Source organism: Cibotium barometz, chromosome 4, assembly GCF_041138505.1.
Source record: "Cibotium barometz isolate CiBa-2024 chromosome 4, ASM4113850v1, whole genome shotgun sequence".
In the NCBI taxonomy this organism is placed as follows: domain Eukaryota; kingdom Viridiplantae; phylum Streptophyta; class Polypodiopsida; order Cyatheales; family Cibotiaceae; genus Cibotium; species Cibotium barometz.
The window spans coordinates 18663636-18677043 of record NC_141049.1 but is presented as its reverse complement, the minus strand read 5'-3'; the positions used below and the strand labels follow the sequence as shown (position 1 = coordinate 18677043).

At 40.6% G+C, this 13408-nt stretch overlaps 1 protein-coding gene across 1 annotated transcript; it reads left to right on the top strand.

The window, feature by feature from the left end:
• The first annotated feature begins 10873 nt into the window (after positions 1–10873).
• Positions 10874–13207, top strand: LOC147638991 (putative pentatricopeptide repeat-containing protein At3g01580). Its single transcript, XM_086793148.1, has one exon. It carries the CDS (start codon positions 10874–10876, stop codon positions 13205–13207), a length of 2334 nt encoding a protein of 777 aa, XP_086649274.1.
• The last annotated feature ends 201 nt before the right edge of the window (positions 13208–13408 follow it).

Sequence of the window (13408 nt, the reverse complement as noted above, 5' to 3'; positions counted from 1 at the left end):
AGAAAATTGGTTGGCTGCAATGCAAAGTGAATATGATGCTATAATGAAGAATGGTACATGGTCTTTGTGTGATTTGCCTATTGGTAAAAAGGCCATTGGATGTAAGTGGGTTTTTAAGTTGAAACGAAAGCCAGATGGCAGTGTTGATCGCTACTATAAGGCTAGACTTGTTGCAAAGGGTTATGCTCAAGAAAAGGGCATTGATTTTGATGAGACCTTTGCTCCCACTTGTCATATGACTACCATTCCTAGCATTTGTGCATTGGCAGCTCATAATGGTTGGAATGTACATCAGTTGGACATAAAGACTGCGTTCTTGAATGGAGATTTGCATGAGGAGGTGTATGTATCGCAGCCTCGTGGTTTTGTTCAAAGAGGACAGGAAAACAAAGTGTGCATGTTGAAAAAGGCTTTATATGGTTTAAAGCAAGCTCCAGGAGCTTGGTATGAAAAGATACATGCATATTTGACAGAATAGTCCAACAGAAAGCACTTTGTATGCTAAACGTGTGGATGATGTACATCTAATCATTGCTCTCTATGTCGATGACATGTTGCTCACAGGACCAAATGAGAGTCATATTGCTGATTTTAAGGCTGATTTGAATGCCTCTTTTGAGATGTCAGATTTGGGGCATTTGCATCATTATTTGGGGAGTGCTAGTTGATAGTGTCACAAAAGCGTGTGCATGGTTCTCTTTGGGGTTTGGTATCATGGGCAACTCTTCTTTGATAAGAACACATTTAGATGGGGCCACTACACATGGGCAAGGTGTTTCCTCTTACTATTCATTGTCCACAAAATCTTTTGGCTTCTCTAGAGAGGTGGCATTGGAGCATGAGTCAGGGTGGAAGCCACTTTTGTCCACTCCTACGTGTTAAGCTTTGGGGTCAGTGTTAGAGACATGGCTTTTGGTCTCATTAGGGAAAATTCAGGCTCCAAATGGGTCCTTTGGAGCCCATTAAAAACCTTAAGGTTAGCCAATAAGAGCATTTGGATAAGAGCGCTTGGATTCTAGATCCATGTAACATGGATCTTTTTTGTCAGAGTGGGCCCCACAATTTCAAGCTTAAAAAAGGGGAATAAATATATTAGCATAAAACTCAACAAATAGAAGAATGTCAAGCCTAAATACCACCTACCAAACTTTAAAAACAACATATGTCAAAAGGAAAAGGAAAAGAGGCTAAACTGATGGAAAACTAGTCTAGAGACTAGAAGAAACTCGAGTTTTACTTTCTCCACAGTTTGAACTTTGTTCTCTTTGTTTCTCGCCTCTCTTACAAGTGTGTCACTCATTTCCGCCATATCTTCATCTTGTCTTCTTCTTCTTCTCTTAGCCTCTTTTTTCTTCCATCTTAATAGTTTGGTAAACTTCTTTAAGCTATGATTACTAATCATGATTTCTTTGTGTTTTTATTTTGCTTGTTATGTTGTCTATTGTGGAACCTTACTCACCACGATGTCATTCGTGAAACTTATAGGGTTATTTGTCAACTCGACTACAAGGAAAACCGAGTGCAAGATTCACAACATTCTTTTAAACTTTTATTTTTGTTATTTAGATTATTGAATCCATCAAAATGGTAATAATTTTTTGTTATTTAGATTATTGAATCCATCAAAATGGTAATAATTTTTTGTTCTCCCTTTGTAGATGAGCTCTACAAGAAAACATGTCTGTAACATTGAAAGTGTGGAGCTTTTCAATAGGAAGAATGTTGATACAACTAGATCCCTTCGTGTTCCATGAAGTCAGCAGATTGGATCACGATGAGACCCAGCACTCAAGAAACATGAAGGTAAAATGAAAAGACATTGGTGATCCTAACAAGCATTGAAAAGCTAGGATTATAGAGTTTTGTAGGTAGCCAAATGGTGCATTAGAGGTCCTTGTGCAGCATGCTTACATGCACACTCACATAATGCTACATCACCACGATGAAAGTATAAGATCTAAGACAAACAGTAAGATTCAGTAAGTAGTCTTTGTTTTTGTGTTCAACACCTAATTGTTTTGTGTGCTATAGCTAAGCATTAAAATTTTCTTCTAGATTTGTATCCATCAGATATAAAGGAGTGGTAGAACGAAGAGTGCATCAGTGGAAGAATCAATGGCACATTGCTATATGATAACCCACCTAGTCATTTAGCAGGATAGGGAATCTTCTTTTACAATTCCATGTATGTTTTGGCTAGTGCAAATGATAATATTGGTTGAATGGAGTCTATCCCACTACCACCATTGTCTAGCCAAGAATGGGTTTGTTCTTGCATAGACATCATTGCAACATGCAAGAATAACAAAATAATAGATATGCATGCATCAATGAAACCATTGACATGTTCTAAGGATGTCCATCTGAGTTGGTTTATACTATTTAGTGCCTTTGCACATATGTAAACCATCGATAGGTTCTAAGGAAGTCCATCTGAGTTGGTTTATACCATGTAGTGCCTTTGCACATATGTTTGTATCATGTGAGGGTCTTAAGAAAACAAAGTTAATATATCAAGTGAGGTCACTTGATAATGATTGGATGAAGTAGTTTTTGGGAAAGGGATAGGATGTAAAGAGGACCTCTATAGAAGATGCCATTGAATATAAAGTAATAATGCCAAATGTTACATTCAGGTGAAATTAGAACATAATGTTTGTTTGTATTTGTAGCAAGTTTTGTTAGGGTGACAACCGTTAATTTTTAGCATTGGTTGTTTCTATAACGAGGTATTTCATTGGGAGGCAAAGATTATGCATGTGATTTTGTTACAGAAGATGGTGACTGTGGAGAGGCGTCTGAAAAATCTTGGATCAAGACATGCATGATGGAATTCACTTTTATACGAGCAAGATGGATCTTACATTTTCCCCCACTTACGCATTGAGATGTCCTTATCTCGCAAAATGGGGATAGTCTTTGGCTAGATCCTCCTCTTTATCCCAAGTTTCATCCTCAATAGAGAAAAACTTCCACTTGACGAAGTATTCTCTCAAAATCTTGTTTTGTAAAGGCTTTTCTCTAACATCCATGATTTCTTCAGGCTTTAGTTCCATCTGTCCTTGTACTGACATTACTGATATGACCATCATCTAAGATGTGCCTAGGGTTTGTTTGGATGATACTTCTTTAACATACTAACATGGAAGACATTATGAACCTTAAGATTTAAAGGAAGGAGCAATTCATAAGCATGATCTCTAATCTTCCTTATGATAATGTAAGGCCCATAATATCTTGGAAGCAAACTTCCTATACTTTCCCAAGGATTAAGAACACCTCTTGGGCCATAAATGAAGAAAAACCATATCGTCTTCATCAAATTCATGACTCAACCTCTTTGGGTTTGCATATTGCTTATGTCTTGTTGTGAGTAGCTATGATGTATTTTCTTATGGAGTGCATCTGGTTGTTCATTTTATCAATCATTTACCTCGAAACTTCTAATCAGAGGGTTAAACCAATTCAAAGGCATAAGGCAATCTTCACCATATGGAGATTTAAAAGGACTCATACCAATACTCTAATGATAAGAAGCATTATAAGCAAACTCCACTAGATGTAGGTAATTCAACCATTTTTTCTGCTCATGTCCACAGAAAGCTCTTAGAGTATCCTCAATGATTTTCGGTTTGGCCATTTGTTTTTGAATGATAAGCCATACTAAGGTCTAAAGAAGTTCTAACTGCTTCAAAGAATGATGATGTATAGAATCGAGAAGTAAACTTCTCATCTTTTTGCTTATTTTATGTGAGGCAATCCATGCAAATGAAAGATTTCTTGCAAAAATATCATGACAATCTAAAGCAGTGAAGGTCTTCTTTACTAGGATAAGGTGTGTTTTGTGAGTCTATTCGACTATAATAAATATGGAATCATATTTGACATTTACTGGTGATGAAATCCACACTTATGCACTCCCATTTCATCATCGGAATATCCAAAGGATATAATTTCCTAGGAGATTTAACCCCTTTAGTTTTAATCTTTTGATAAATAAGGCATTGGCAGACATAATTTAGTACATCCTTTTTCAATCTTGGCCAAAATAAGCTCTTCTTAATTGTTATAAAGGTCTTCACATAACTAGGATGTCCTATAATTCAGCTATTAAGAGCCTCAACTAAGATCTTCTTCTTCAATTTCCTATAAATTGGGACTATAAGTGATTGTTATATAGTATAGGTATCCATCTTCAAGTTTTATACCCTTGTACCGTGTTCATTACCTAAATAGTTTTACTTTCCTGCATTAACAAGGCAATAATTGGGATAAAGAATACATCCATCCTAATTTTTTCCTTAATTTCTATATAGGAAGTGGATTTGATATAACTGTTATAGCAAGCAAGGATACTTTCTGACTCATATTTGATCTCAAAGTCAAACTCTTATAATGTCTGCATCCATCTCCTCTGATGCATATTGAGATCACTTTGGGTAAATATTCACTTTAAACTTTTATGGTCTGTTTACTAGAGTAAATCTTTTTCCAAGAAGATAATATCTCCATACCTTCAATGCATGAGTGACTACCAAAAGTTCCAAGTCATTGAATGCATAATTTTACTCACGAGGCTTGAGATTTCTTGACTCATAGGCTACTATCCTCAAGCTCATGAGGCTTGAGCTTTTGTGACCCATAGGATATTGGCCTCCCATCTTACGTAAGGACTCCACTAACTACAAAGCCACTTGCATCAATGAGGATCACCTTAAAAGGTTTGACAAACTCTAATAATTTCACCATGGGGTTGGTCACTAAGGCAATCTTAAGTTTATTAAATGCACTTTGATACATCGGCTTCCAATTGAAGGGGGTATATCCTTCTTTAGAAGATCCATTAAAGGCGAAGAAAACTTGGCATATCTTTGGATGAATATGTAATACCATCATATCAATCCAAGAAAATCTCAAACCTCTTTTACCATTTTTGGTTCCGATCAATCTATAACAGCTTGTACCTTAGTAGGGTCAATTAAAAATCCATCCTTGGACATAATAAACCCCAAGTATTTAATGTTGAGAGATGTAATCGTGGTGTTGTGTGTATGTGGGAAAGCACTCTAGAAGTGCAAGATATTGTGGTGAGATGGAATGCCACATGTAATATTGTATGGTGTGTGAGAGTTGACTAAAAGAGTGGAAAAGGAGTTGCCACATGGATGATGATGTGTAAAGTGGGATAAGGCTAGAGAGCCTATATCATTGTATGGTTCATTGTGATATGCAAGTGAATACAAGGGAATAGTGTTGAGTGTGCAATCTCTCTCTCTCTAGTCATGGAGTTTTTAGTGTGGTTTAATCCACCTTAATCTTATGCTTAATCTATGTCCTTCACCATGATCAATCCCATTTCTAGAATCTTAACATGGTATCAGAGCCAAATGGGCTCTTGGTCATGGGTGATTATTATGTATATTAGCTTGTTTGTGTGTTTGTTTGATTAAGCATTATTTTGAGTTATTATGAGAAAAAAATTATGCACACTCATATTATCATTTGGATTTGCATTTGTGATGAGGATTTGAGAGGAGATTTGCATTTGTGAGGTTTGAGAGGAGATTTGCAACAAGGAGGTTGCATAGAAGCTGCCCAAGAGAGTTGCAAATGAAGTTTTGCAACAAAGAGAGCTTGATCATCATCAAGAAAGCTGAAAATGGAGATTTCAGCATTATGAAGGCTATGGAGTCTTCATCATCGTCAAGGAAAAGCTGCCAACAAAGTTTTGTGAAGGTAAAAGTGTGATTTTGCCTCAAGTTTCTGTTATTGAGCATGGAAGAAGGGTTGCTGATTTGTGGGATGAGAAAATCCCATGGTTCTTTGCATTTGGGCAAAGAGTGTAAGAGGTGCAATGCTTGTCTAAGAAGGGACAAGCGGTTATGGGCTTGGAAGAAGTCCATGGTTGAGCACATTGGAAAGAGTGATGCTCATGGTTTTGCTCATAGAAGATGGGCAATGTTTGGTGAAAGCTTTTGGAGTTTTCACATTGGTTTGCACCTTGGTTTCTTGAGAGAAACCAAAATGAAAAGCACCCTTGAATGAATGTATGCATTGAAAGAAAGCATGCAGATTTGAAGCTCAATGGGGAGCTCAATGACCATGTTGATGGTTGTCATGGAAACCTTACAACAAGGTTTTCAACTTGGGTGTTAAGCTGGCAAAGAGCCAATGTAGCATGATGGACACAAGTTGGGTAGCTTGTGGAGTGGAAGTTTATAGAAGCAACAACTCAAGGGACACAGATCAGCACAGCAAGAAGCTGGCCATTCAGGAGGAACCCACAGATGACCACACTGTAGGGTTGGCAAAGCCCAAAGGGGACAACCAAAGCAACACTATGCTATGCAATGCATGCCAAAGGGGAAGGCATAGCAAAAAGGCGGACAGGAGATCCATATGGTCAGCACAAGAGAATCCAAATGACAGAGTGTAGAGCAGCGATGAAGAAATAGCAGGCAAGAAGAAAATAACAAGCGAATGTCTTCAGCAAAAGTTGTGAGAAATTTGAAAATTAGAAGCTTGCAGGCATAACAGCAAGCTAGGTGTAGAGGTGCAGTAGTTAGAAAAGCTTGGCGAAGCTTAAGGAAGTAGTAGTAACTCGACCAAAATGCTTAGGATCTAATACGGCAGCAGCATCTCCCTCCACACCAACACAAGAGCATACGGGTAACCACCACTACTAATGGAAGTGTCTTGCACACGAGAAGCTCAAACGCACCTCAAGGTAGTGTTGAAAGCAAGGCGACAGCAACCAGTATGCCTAAAGAAGAGAGGTAGTGATCAAAATTAAGGCTGGAGCTATGGACAAGAGACATAGTAGAGAGTTCTGGTATAAGGTCGCCATGAAAGCTCAGGAGGATTAGGAGCTACGGCGGCAGCTTAACACATGAAAAACAGAGGGTAGGTTGGGGAAACAACCCACTGATGTCAGGAATCCGAGAATGGAGCTGAGAATTAAAAACTGAACGTGACGCGTGCCAGCAGCAGCCTGCAATGCAAACAGCCCTTTTTAATTTTTTGAGAGACAAAATAGTTTAACTTTTTTTTAAAAAAATAAAGGTCCATTCACACACAGATTCTAAGGTTGTAATTTTCTTCAAAGATATGTTCACACATCGAGGTTCCCTTGCCCGGTTGACCAAAATGGATTGTATAATTTTTATTTTTCACCCATGTATATGAGGGCAACCGTGCCCGAGCCTGCATGCTCAAAACGAGATGTGTATTCACCCATGGTATGAGGGTAACCATGCCCGAGCTCACCTAGAAGCTCGAAATGGCTGTTGCGTGATGTGTGCAAGAGCGATGCACGTGTGAGGTGCATGCGCATGGGTTGGATCCTACCCGAACTTCCATGTTCAAATTGGACTCAGTGGTTCCGCTGTGAGCGATGCGTCGACTCAAAATGGACTAGGTGTCTAAGATGGTAGACACGGGCACACATGTTTGGTTAATGAACACTCCAATGTATCATTGAGGGGGAGTGTTGAGAGACAGCGATTGCGTTTGTGCAATGCTACATTGATATGGGTGATGAATGATGGGTGAGTTGTGAAACACCTCGATTAAGAGGGGGTGTTGAGAGATGTAATCGTGGTGTTGTGTGTATGTGGGAAAGCACCCTAGAGGTGCAAGATATTGTGTGTATGTGTGTATGTGGGAAAGCACTCTAGAAGTGCAAGATATTGTGGTGAGATGGAATGCCACATGTAATATTGTATGGTGTGTGAGAGTTGACTAAAAGAGTGGAAAAGGAGTTGCCACATGGATGATGATGTGTAAAGTGGGATAAGGCTTGTGGGAAAGCACCCTAGAGGTGCAAGATATTGTGTGTATGTGTGTATGTGGGAAAGCACTCTAGAAGTGCAAGATATTGTGGTGAGATGGAATGCCACATGTAATATTGTATGGTGTGTGAGAGTTGACTAAAAGAGTGGAAAAGGAGTTGCCACATGGATGATGATGTGTAAAGTGGGATAAGGCTAGAGAGCCTATATCATTGTATGGTTCATTGTGATATGCAAGTGAATACAAGGGAATAGTGTTGAGTGTGCAATCTCTCTCTCTCTAGTCATGGAGTTTTTAGTGTGGTTTAATCCACCTTAATCTTATGCTTAATCTATGTCCTTCACCATGATCAATCCCATTTCTAGAATCTTAACATTTAATGCTATTAGTGAAGAATGTACATTTACTCTTCGAGTTTGTGATTCCTTTAGGATGTCAAAGACTTTGTGAACATGTTTTTCATGATCAGCAATATCTATTGAATAAACCAAGATATCATCAAAGAATACCAGAACCTAATCATCCAGATACTCTCGCAAAAGCTAATTAAAAGTTGCAGGTGTATTTGTCAGACCAAAAGGCATTGCCGTAAACTCATAGATGTCTATATCTAGTATTAAATGCCATCTTTGGTATGTCATGTTTCTTGATTTGGATCTAGTAATATCCATATCTCACATTAAGCTTGGTGAATATTTGCACACCATGCACTCGATCTAAAAGTTCATCAATCTTGGGTATCAGGTATTTATTCTTGACTATAAGCTGATTTAATCCCCTATAGTCAATGCACAACCTTAGAGTTCCACCCTTCTTCCTTTGAAAGAGAACTAGGTGCCCCATAAGGATACATTGGGTTTGATAAAATTCTATTCTAAGAGTTTCTTTAGTTGTTCTTTGAGCTCAATTACTTATGGGAAATACATTTTATAAGCTCTGTTTGTAACAACATGTTCAGCTCGGGGTATAAGATTTATCTCATGATCCACTTCTCGGGTTGGGGGCATTTCTGTCAACTCCTTGGAAATACATCTGCATACTTGTTCAGCCATTTAGGTTTTCGAACGAGCCTAATTCTTTCTTAGTAGACTTGAGCTTAACAAGATAGATTGCATCTTTCTTCCTAAGGCCTTTCAACATTCTGGATGGCTTTACCAACTGCAATTCTAGAGACCTTGTTATTCCAATTCCTCAAACGTTATTTCCATGAAAATATAGAAAAGAGATGGTCGCCTTGTGGCAGTGGATATCCACTTGTTTCTGAGTAAGCTAATCCATTCTGAGAATTCCATTATAAACTCCTAAAGGCAAGACCTTAAATTTGCATTTTGTGGAGTTTCCATCTAGAGAGAATTTAAGATTGTCCATTTCATAGCGTGTGGTGAGCAAAAGTATTCCACTAGCCAATTAGACTTGCATTGGTTTACCTTGTTTCTAGTCTATTTCTCTAACTTTCGTATAGGTAATTAGGCAAAATGAAAGAATGAGTGCTTCCTAAATTACCCCTAAATCAATCAAAAGCTTAAATTGCTTATCTTGGTAATTAGTAAGTACTTAAATGATAGAGAATTTTTTATTTTGGGCTTGATGCTCAATGGTTGCATGAATTTTACCTTTGTCATCCTCTTCTAAGTCAACAATCGTGATAGCTCTAGGGATAAGTGGCTGAGCTGAGAAGTTCCTTCTTTGATTCCCCCAATTCTAGGGTGGAGACCCTTGATAACTTTGGGCTGATATAGTAGGTCTCTAGTTGCTTTAGACAGATGCCACAACCTTTGAAAGCGTGGTCATGTAGCGCTTTGCATTGGATAAGTTATGACTAGCACATTGGAACATTCGCTCTCATAATGTGCCCTGGCTATTGACATCGGTAGCGTTTTTGTTCCCGTTCGAGCTGTTGCAAAGATTCGTTGATGAGTGAATGCTTGGGAACTTTCTCTCTTGGCCCCCATTTCAAAGCCTTGGCTTAGATATTAAGTCCTGTTCTTCTTTGACCTGGGTGGATTTTGGTTCACAGCTTTCTCTTCTTAGCCCCACATTTTGAAAACTTTGGCTTATCTTGAGTCTTATTCTTCTTTGACCTGGGCAGATTTTGGTTCACAACTATTGGGGTTGAAGATCTCTTTGGAGAAACTGGGGCCAATCTTCTAGATTCAGGAATGTCCTTTGGGAGAACCTTGGCAAAGTCTTCCGCCATATGCACCGCTTTAGCTATAGAGTCTAGCTTAACATTCTTAACCAACTTATCTATAGCTGAATCAAGCTTTCTAAGAAATCTGTTGAGCAATTTGGTATCATCCATGGATGGACCAAACCGCATCTCCTTTATACCCTTGTGGGCAATATCTTCAGAGCAAATACATCTTTAGATTATTCCACTTTAGTTGGTCTTGATTAAGGTGGTTGGCTTCAACATGGTTCTTCCATCCTTAATGGGCCGCGGGCCAGAGATCCCATTTGTTGGATTGAGTAGAGTGTTATTGCTTTAAATCTAAACCTAATCTACACACCCAATAACTTGCACGACTATATCTTTACAAGAAGAAGAGATGCCAGCAAATAAAAACTAAAACAAGATAAATTTTCATTGTTAGAAGTCTTTTAAATAGGCAAGTTACAGTGCATGTGTAGTCCTACACTTTAGGAAAGCACCACTTTGCATGCTTAAGATGCTTAAGATTAGATAAACCTAAACGTAATCTACACACTCATCAATAACTTGCATGACTATATCTTTAGCAAGTAAATAAGGACTGAAAAAAACAAGATAAATTTTCATTGTTATAAGCCTTTTAAAGAGGCAAGTTACACTGCATGTGTGGTTATGCACTTTTAGGAGAGCACCACTTTGCATGCTAGAGGTTAGATAAAACTTCATGCACATCCCTCTCCATAAGCCTAAGTGTGAATACATGAGATAGTATCTAAACCACCAACATTTCCCTCTACCCTAACCTTCAACACTCTGGGGTTTCCCACTAATGTTTCATGGACGGGTTCTGCTGCCCGGCCACAACTATGTGTGGGACTGTGAAGTAGCGTGCTCTGTCTGAGAGCGTTTCGAGGCAATGGAGTACCATACATGACGGTTCTCTCCCGAAGAAGTCTTGCATTGTCACAACTTCTCCCACGAGCAGCGTCACCTCCAGCACCTTCACAGTCGCAGGAGAAGTGGCAAAATGAGCGGTGGGAGGATCGCCCATCACACAGGAGAAGCCCTTCCCTCCACAAGGCCTCCAATCATTCTATATGGCCTAGACCCATGTGGGTGGCGACTGGGCAACCCACCCTCCGTGATCATTATGAGGGTTTACATGATGATGAGCACCTTCTTCAAACTCTCTGCGAAAAAGATCAGCTGGACAGGGCTCTGGATGTCCTCTCCTCCATGCTCACATCCCCCTCCGACAGTACCTACATGTCGCTCCTCCAGGCTTGCAACAAGAGGAAAACCCTCACCCATGCCAAGCGAGTCCTTGCCCATCTTGCCCACCATAGGTCCCACCTAACCCGCTTTCTGGCGGACTACTTGGTCATGACTCTAGCAAATTGTGGTGCCATTGAAGATGCATGCCAGATATCTCATACATTGCCTCACCTTACTCTGCTCTCCTGGACCGCCATTATCTCTGCTTATGCCGAGTGTGGGGATGGGCAGAAGGCGCTTAAAATGCATCAGTGCATGCTACAGGACGGTGTGGAACCAAACTCTTATACTTTTGTGAGCCTTTTCAAAGCCTGTGGCAGCATACCGGATCTTGAGCAAGGGAAGAAATTACATGCTGATGCTCGCAGGAGAGGATTAGCATCCAACATCTTTGTTGGCAACACTCTCGTGAGTATGTATGGTAAGTGTGGGGCTATTGTGGAGGCAGAGGATGTATTCTGTGCATTATTCCAACGTGACGTCGTGTCGTGGAATGCAATGCTCTCGGCATACGTGGATCAGGGCCATGGGCAGAAGGCGTTACAGTTGTATAGACAAATGCAAGAGGAAGGCATGAGTGTAAACCAGCTGACAATAGTTTTTGCCCTTGAGGCATGTGGCAACCTTGCAGAGGAGGAAGGAGTTCCCTTTGGGAGGGGGAGAGTGACTAGTGTGATGTGTCTCGAAATATGGCGGGCATTACATGCTGATGCCCGTATGAAGGGATTCTCTTCAAATGTCTTTGTTGGTACAACACTTTTGAGTGTCTGTGTGAAGTGTGGCGCCATTGTTGAAGCAGAGGATGTTTTCACCTCATCATCTCAACTTGATGTCGTATCCTGGAATGCAATGCTTTCAGTGTATGTTAAGCAGGGGCAAGGAGAGAAGGCTTTACAGCTGTACAGACAGATGCAAGAGGAAGGCATGAGTCCAGACGAGCTGACGATCATGTTTTCCCTTCAGGCATGTGGCACCCTTGCAGAGAAGGAAGGCCTTGTTATGGGGAAAGGATCAACCAAAGTGATGTCCCTCAAAATCGGGCAGGCGTTGCATTTAGATGCTCGCAAGAAGGGCTACACAGAAGACATCCGTGTTGGTACTGCCCTTGTGAGTATGTATGGTAAGTGTGGCACCATTGTGGAAGCAGAGAAAGTTTTTGGTGCATTGTCCCATCGTGACATCGTGTCATTGACTGCGATGCTTCTGGCATACGTAGAGCAGGGCCAAGCAGAGAAGGCTTTACGGTTGTACGGGCAGTTGCAAAAGGAGATAGTTTGCTTGGATGATGTTACATTTATTTGCATTCTTCAAGCCTGCAACGACACGGGAAGCTTACAGTTATGTAAACAACTTCACTTTGACATTGTCTCTGCTGGGTATGATCACGTTCCCTTTATGGCAGCCACTCTAATTCATGCATATGGGAGTTGTGCAAACATGGTAGATGGGCAGGCGGTCTTTGATGGGCTTTCCAAGCCTGACATTGTGGCATGGACCGCATGCGTGACGGGTTATGCAGGGGTAGGAACATTTGTCTCAACCTTGCTTTGGTTTGAGAAATTGAAACTAGCAGGCATTAGGCCATGTGACGCAACATTTACTTCAGTTCTCTCAGCTTGCAGTCATACTGGTCACGTTGTCAAGGGCCTTGAGTACTTTGAATCCATGACCAGTTATGGCTTAGCTCCAGATTTGAAGCAATATGGCATCATATTAGACCTCCTTGGGCGTGCTGGGGACTTTGAGAGGGTAGAAAACATGTTGGGGAGAATGCCGATGCAGGCTGATGTTACCATCTGGTCGTGCTTGCTGGGTGCATGCCGTACACATGGCAATGTAGGGCTGGCAAAACGTGCATTTGATCATGTGGTGAGGCTGCACCCCAAGGACGCTTCTGCATATATTTTGATGTCAAGCATTTATGCCAATGCTGGGCTGCAGGAGTGTGCAGTCGAGGTGGAAAATCTTAGAGAGAAACAAGGTGTGTAATGAAGCCTGGCCAGAACTGTATTGGGCGTTAGTAGGAAGTGCACTCATTTAGTGTAGGAGATCAAAAGCAGCACATTTTTACTACTACTACATCAGATGAGTGAAGAGCTCAAGGAGAGAGGACTTTGACCAGCTGCCTTGGTTTTTCTTCAGGGCTTGGTCTCTGGGGATGGCTTGCTGAGGGGACCGCCATAAAGGTCC

Coding starts and splice junctions, on each gene's coding strand:
- LOC147638991 (XM_086793148.1), top strand. CDS start 10,874: ATGACGGTTCTCTCCCGAAGAAGTCTTGCATTGTCACAACTTCTCCCA.